At 44.7% G+C, this 6,955-nt stretch overlaps 1 protein-coding gene across 2 annotated transcripts; it reads right to left on the reverse strand.

The window, feature by feature from the left end:
- Positions 1–297: 297 nt before the first annotated feature.
- On the reverse strand, positions 298–5,384 carry Rpl19 (ribosomal protein L19). 2 transcript variants are annotated; one of them, XM_005321769.5, is made up of 6 exons: positions 5,231–5,384; positions 3,930–4,036; positions 2,867–2,989; positions 1,708–1,828; positions 1,231–1,341; positions 298–493 (listed from the first exon to the last, which is right to left on the reverse strand). In XM_005321769.5, the coding sequence occupies exons 1-6, from the start codon at positions 5,233–5,235 to the stop codon at positions 370–372; spliced, it is 591 nt and encodes a 196-aa protein (XP_005321826.1). In that variant the 5' UTR covers positions 5,236–5,384; the 3' UTR covers positions 298–369. The 2 variants fall into 2 exon arrangements, with proteins under 2 accessions (XP_005321826.1, XP_013212580.1); XM_013357126.4 differs by lacking the exon at positions 5,231–5,384 and adding an exon at positions 5,155–5,178.
- Between the last annotated feature and the right edge of the window lie 1,571 nt (positions 5,385–6,955).

A 6,955-nucleotide genomic window follows, 5' to 3' on the forward strand; every position in this document is an offset into this window, starting at 1 on the left:
CATCTTTGTTTTTATGTGGTGCTGAGGATCGAACCTGGGCCGCACGCATGCCAGGCGAGTGCGCTACCGCTTGAGCCAAATCCCCAGCCCCCAGTTTTGAAACTTTCTTGAACCACATCCCATTAAACAACTCTTTCATGGATGGAGGGGGAGTAAGTTTGACTTGAGGAAAGGCCTTGGTAGAAGGAAAGTAAGAAAGAGAATAGCCCTTGGATAGGGCCTGCATTCCAGGCTCTACTGTGGACCTAAATTGTGAAGATTCACTAAGCAGATAAAAACTTCACAGAAAGCAGAGGCAACAGATAAAGCTTGTTTTTATTTCAAGGACTGTTCACCAAGGCCACTATGTACAGACACAAGAGGGGAGCTTTATTTCTTGGTCTCTTCCTCCTTGGACAGAGTCTTGATGATCTCCTCCTTCTTGGCCTGGAGGCGCTCCTCACGGCGCTTGCGAGCCTCCTTGGTCTTAGACCTGCGGGCTTCAGCCTGGTCACTAGTAAGGGAAAAGAAAAGATGTTTCAGTTTTGGATAACACTAGATGCTAGGGAGACAGAAGCACTCAGACTTTCAAACTCTTTGGATTAGTCAGCCTGAGGAATGAGTTGCTGTGGCCGCAAGAACTCTTGATTCAATAAACCTACCATCCCCAACCATCATGGGCAGATGGTATGGGTATGTACAGGATGAGGAGCCCACACCTCTAAGGCAATAGCTGTATTCCTGACAGATTGCATGTGAGTTAAGATTCAGGCATCAGCACATTTTATCTCAGAAAAATCCTTATAATGAATATCAAAAAAATCTGTACCTACAATACTAGGGGCAATTATTCTTTTTGGTACTGAGGGGGCTTTAATACTGAGCTACATCCCCAGCCCTCTTTGTTTTTAATTTTGAGACACAGCCTTGTTAAGTTGCCAAGGCTGGCTTTGAACTTGTGATCCTCCTGAGTTACTGAAATTACAGGTGTGTACCACTACACTCAGCTAAAAGTCAATTTTTTGGGGGGAGGGGGGGTAACCGAGGATTGAACCCAGGGGAACTTAACCACTGAGCCACATCCAAAACCTCTTATATTTGAGACAGGGTCTCACTGAGTTGCTAAGTGCCTCGATAATCTTCTGAGGCTAGCTTTGAACTTGTGATCCTCCTGCCTCAATCTCCCGAGTTGCTTGGATTACACGTGTATACTGCCGTGCATGACTTGGGTCAATTCTTTAAGAAACTTACGCCAGGAGCTTCTTGCGGGCCTTATCTGCCTTCAGCTTATGGATGTGTTCCATGAGGATCCGCTTGTTTTTGAACACATTCCCCTTTACCTTCAGGTAGAGGCTGTGATACCTGCAGGGTTAAGGAGCAGAGGATCTGGTCAGTATGGGTTCAGAGATTGGTCCCTATAAGCTTATAGAATTCCTTTCCTCTTTCCTATTGCTGCAGGAACTACTTTCCCCAACCAATATTTTTTGTGTAGTCCCTAGACAGAAGAAGCTTATCTGGACAATAAATCTAATCCTTGGTCTATTCTGATGGCATATGGGATAACAAAGAAAAACACTAGGGGAAAACTTGCTATCAGACCCCCTCCCACTTTGTGAGAGCTGCTTTTCTTCTTCTCACTAGGATAAATCCTACTCTTTGAAACAACTCTGTGCAAAGAATAAACCATTGAAACGGCAAATGGGCTTTAGGCCAAACAGGGGAGCTCACATATGGCGGTCAATCTTCTTAGATTCACGGTATCTCCTCAGTAGCCTACGCAGAATCCGCATCCTCCTCATCCAGGTCACCTTCTCCGGCATTCGAGCATTAGCTGTACCCTTTCGCTTACCTATGGGTAAGAGGAGTTAGGAATTAGACATCACTGAGGCCCATTGTAGCTCAACATATTTCAAGGTACTTTTGAAAGCCAGTTGATGAGGACTTACCTCAATTCACACTCAAATAATCTAGGGACTCATGCATCCCGTGCCTGCACTCTACCACTAAGCTACACCTCTAACCTGATCCTGTACTTAAAAAAAAAAGAAGGAGGAATGTACTGGGGATTAATACAGGGGTTGCTTAACCACTAAGCCATATCCCCAACCCCTTTTATTTTGAGGCAGCCTTGCTAAGTTGCAGAAGCTAGCCTTGGAACTTGCAACCTTCCTGTCCCAGCTTCTTGAGTAGCTGAGGATTACAGGCATGCATCATCACGCCTGACTTATTTACTCATTTTCTTTAAAAAAAAAAAAAAAAGGAAATGCAAACAGGTAAATTACTACCCACTCCATGCAGAACATGATATGATGATATAAAAGGGCACGTACTGAGGTAGTATGTTATGCTTAAGTGGCTTTCCTCTCCTTGAATCATCCTGACACTAAGCTGGACACAATGGCACACACCTGTAATCCCAGAGGCTCAGAAAGCTGAGGCAGAAGGATCACAAGTTCAAAGCCAGAGGCTGGGGACATAGCTCAGTTGACAGAATGCTTGCCTCGCATGCACAAGGCCCTGGGTTCAATCCCCAGCATCGCAAAAAACAAAACAAAACAAAACAAAAAACCAAACAAGTTCAAAGCCAGACCAGCAATTTATGGAGGCCCTAAGCAATTTTGTGAGACCCTGTCTTTAAATAAAATATAAAAAAAAGACTGGGGATGTGGCTTAGTGGTCAATGGGTTCAATTCCTAGTACAAACAACCAACCCAGCAAATACCAAATAAACAAAACATCCTCACATTAGAAATTATTTTATGATTTTCAAATACCCAGAAGAATCTTTGGCATAGACTAAGGACTCAGTCAACGTAGTATTCTTTCTATCAAGAATACCACTAACTCCAACACTAGTGTCAACTTGAAAAGGGAAGACAGTGCTTACCTATGCCCATATGCCTGCCCTTCCGGCGAGCCAAAGTATTTTTCCGGCATCGAGCCCGGGAATGGACAGTCACTGGTTTTCGGATGATCAGCCCATCTTTGATCAGCTTCCGGATCTGCTGACCTGGGAAAGCACAAAACACCTGGTTAGTGGGGGTGTGGGGATGGCAGTGGAGGGAGGACACTACTCAGATTGCTGGCTCAGTTATTTCAAAATGGTAGAAATGCTGGGACATCAATTTTTTTTTTTTTTTGGCAGTACTGGGGATTGAATCCAAGGTCTCATGCATGCTAGGCTACCACTGTGCCTTACATCCCAGTTTTTTAGTTTTTTTTTTTTTTTTTGGGGGGAGAGGGGTACCAAGGATTGAACCCAGAATATACAGTAAATAATTATCAGGGATTAAACTCACTTAACCACATCCCCAGCACCCCCCTCAACATTTTTAAGAGCCTGGCTAACTTGTTGGGGCTGCCCTCAAACCTCCTGCCTCAGCCTCTTAAGTCACAGGCATTACAGGTATGTGCCACTGCACCAAGTATTTCTTACTCTTTAAATGTTCCACAGCAAACTAAAACATCTTACCAATGAGCCACAACCCCAGCCCTGTACGTGTACTTCTTTTTATCATCTCTCTAATCTTCAATGCCAGTATTAGAGTACTACTGCTTCCTTTTCAGAAACCTACAGGTATATAAAACAGACTATCCACTTCAATAATAGTTTATTAAGGTAACATTAGATGATTCCACTAACTTCCTTCAGGTTCGGGCAAATGGCATTAAGGGGACCCTCTGTTATCTCCACATTTTTTTTAAAGTTGCAGTTGGACATAATACCTTTATTTATTTTTATGTGGAGCTGAGGATCAAACCCAGCGCCTTGCACATACTAGGCGAGCGCTTTACCACTGAGCCACAACTCCAGCCCTCCACATTTTTGAATCCTCCATTTTACAGGTCCCCTGGATCATGAGCTTTCCTAGGTCTATAAAGGGTTAACATTCATCTGATGCAGGACAAGGGAAAGGGGTGGAAAAGGGAAAGAGATCCCAAGTACTCACGAGAGTTGGCATTGGCGATTTCATTGGTCTCATTGGGGTCCAACCAGACCTTCTTTTTGCCACAGCGGAGGACACTGGAGGCAAGCCTCTTCTGAAGCCTGAGCATACTAGAACATATAATAAACCATTATCAGGCTATGGTAGCCATTCCTAAGCAAAAATGAGAATTCCAAGACCTGCCCTCCAAGGTTTTTTAACATCATAAAATACAACATACAAGAAAGTAAACAATACTATTAAGGGCAAACACAACCCGAACCTTCAAGACTCTGCCCCCACATATGCTCCAAATAAAATTCTTCACCTAATCAAGATCTGTGTTAAAGCCCTGCAGGGTTCAAGTGGCCACCCCGGGAGAAAATTTAAGTCCAACTTAATCTCTCTTTGCCTCAGTTTTCCCTGCAACTGTAAACGACCAACCTGGGATGAAGTTGGAGCTTATGCCTTTCTAGTATTTATGTGTAAAAAGTATCTGAAGTGGGCTGGGGTGATGGCTCAGTGGTAGAGCACTTGCCTAACACGTGTGAAGCACTGGGTTCGATTCTCAGCACCACATTAAAAAAATAAATAAATAAATAAAATAATTTTTAAAAAGTATTTGGGGCTGGGGTTGTGGCTCAGTGGTAGAGCACTTGCCTAGCACGTGTGAGGCACTGGATTCTCGGCACCGCATATAAACAAATGAATAAAGTAAAGGTCCATCAACATCTAAAAAAAAAATCAAATTAAAAAAAAAAGTATCTGAAGTATCTGGGGCCAAGTGGACATGTCTGTGACGCAGACTGCGTATCTAGGAATGGTGACATACGCCTTTGCTTTCTGTGCTCATTCCCTATATTTATCAGTTAATAAGCTCATTCAACCACCCTCAGAGGTTTCTCTTGAAGCAGCAAACTGGGCGAGAAGCATCAAGGAGCATCGCCTCACTCCGAGGAGTAGGAGGCCTAGGGCTTGCCCAAGGCTTGTCCCACGTCACGTGGTGGCAGGGATCTGCCGGTGCGCCCAGCAACGGGGGTCACTGCCTAGGTACCTCGGCTGCCCTAGCCATATCCGTGTAAGTCGCCACACACTTGGGGTCTAGCGCCGGCGGGACAGCCCTTTCCCGGTCTCTTCCCAAGACGCTCCCCCACCCCCATCCTCTAGGGACCGCGGCCTAGTGCGCTCCGATCCACCCCTAGCTCCAGGACCTGTAGCTTCAGAGCTGCCTCCATCTCCTCTTCCCCACCTGGGGCCGCAGTACCGAGCACCGGGGACCCGAGTCAAACCAAATCAGCCCAAATCCAAGACCTACGTGCCCTCACCTCATGGCTGCGGCCGCAGCAGCGAAAGGAAAGAACTCGCCCAGGCCTGGTTTATCCCATTATCTGTGCAGGGGAGAGCCCAAACCCCACTCCATTTTTGTTCGCATTCCTGTCCAGTCACTTTATCTTATATCACCCCAAACCCACATATATCTCTCATAAAGGCCCTGAATAATAGAAGTGTAATATCAAGAATTAGTTTTAAGCTTAAAAATATACATAATATGCACCTTCCGTGGGGAAAAGTGGTACAGTCCAACTTCCTAGTAAACATGCGCAGTAAGAGTTTTAGATCACGTGAGTGATAAGTGGCCGGAAGTCACGCTGGGCGTGCGGCCGGAGGGTGGGGGCATTTAAGGGGTTTTTGGCTCTGGTAATGTTCTCTTTACAGGCGTCTAGGATTCTGTGGAAGGATATTTTAAATAGAAGAGGGAAAATTAAGAAAGAAGCTAGAGACCATAGTTACGAAGACGTCAAAGACAGTTTCTTATCTTTTTTTCCCTGGAGCGCAGAATAGATGACCAAAAGACGTTAGTTTAATGTTTTTACGGCACTGCGGGTCCTTTATCTCTGGGTGCCTCAATTTCTTCCTCAGTAAAATGGACCATATCCTCATATTTCTGATGTCCAATTGTGAATTCACGGCAGGTCCAGTTTGCAAAGGAAGACATTAAAACAGCAAGTTCTTTAAGGGCGGGAAGGAGACTTGTTTGGTGCACACTGTATATACTGCAACAGGCACAGAGCCTCGCAAGTAGTGCACACCTGAGAAATACTGCGTTGGCTGAGTGAATGATTGCCAAATGTGTTTGAAGGTGTCCAATGGCTCTGGACACCTTAAGCAAAAAACTGAGAAGAGTATTCTGGCGTTCAAGAATCTTATGTCTTAATTCTGGCTCCCAACTCTTTTGCTTGGTTCAAGTTGATCAATTTTCCGACTGAACTTTACCTGGCTGCTAAATACAGAGAAGCTCAAAAAGAGAGATAAACCCAACATTATGCTACTGCGTCACAACACACATTTTTTTTCATCATTTTATAGCCAAGGTAACAGATTTAAAACACAAGTTCTGATTGCAAAGCCTATGTCTTCCTGACATGCCAGGGTCTCTTGTCCCCAGTGGGCAGATAAATCCTGCCTAGGGTTGGAGCTGTGCATAGAACAATAATACTACTGGTCTACATTCTCATTTACTTTTCTCCCCTTATCTGAGGTGATGTGATCAGAGAAATGACTGGCCATTCATTTGTTATTCAGGGTAAGGAAAATTCAGCATATTCCACAGCCTGCCCTCTAGCAGAATACTCAAAGCTAGTCTTATTTTAGGGACACTTGACCTAGGCAAATACAGTCTACTTCTCAACCCTCCTCTTTGTGGAACAGGAGAAGGTGTGGAGTGGGAAGAAATGGGTCTTCCTGACATGACTGGCCCTGTTTTGCACCTTAACAGCATCTCCAGATACCAAATAATCCCAGGAGATAAAGCCCCACAGTATCAGAAACCTCATTTTATAAGAATGGAAACAGGCTCAGAGATGTGTAGTGGTTTGTTTTGGGCCACATAACCAGAAAGAGCCTGAACCAAACTGGCACTGAAGTGTCAGAATCCCCTACTCCTCTCCACCAATGATGAAGGGTGGAGTCCAGGCCTTGTATATTTATTTCCAGATCAAGGATAAAGGGAGAGCAACTCTAGGTCAAAGGTCACAAGGTCTGATTTGGGC

Source organism: Ictidomys tridecemlineatus, chromosome 3 (genome assembly GCF_052094955.1).
Source record: "Ictidomys tridecemlineatus isolate mIctTri1 chromosome 3, mIctTri1.hap1, whole genome shotgun sequence".
NCBI lineage: Eukaryota > Metazoa > Chordata > Mammalia > Rodentia > Sciuridae > Ictidomys > Ictidomys tridecemlineatus.

Coding starts and splice junctions, on each gene's coding strand:
- Rpl19 (XM_005321769.5), bottom strand. Junction 1,342..1,707: donor AAGAAGATTGACCGCCATAT/GTGAGCTCCCCT, acceptor TTAACCCTGCAG/GTATCACAGCCTCTACCTGA. Junction 494..1,230: donor GCCCGCAAGAAGCTCCTGGC/GTAAGTTTCTTA, acceptor TTCCCTTACTAG/TGACCAGGCTGAAGCCCGCA.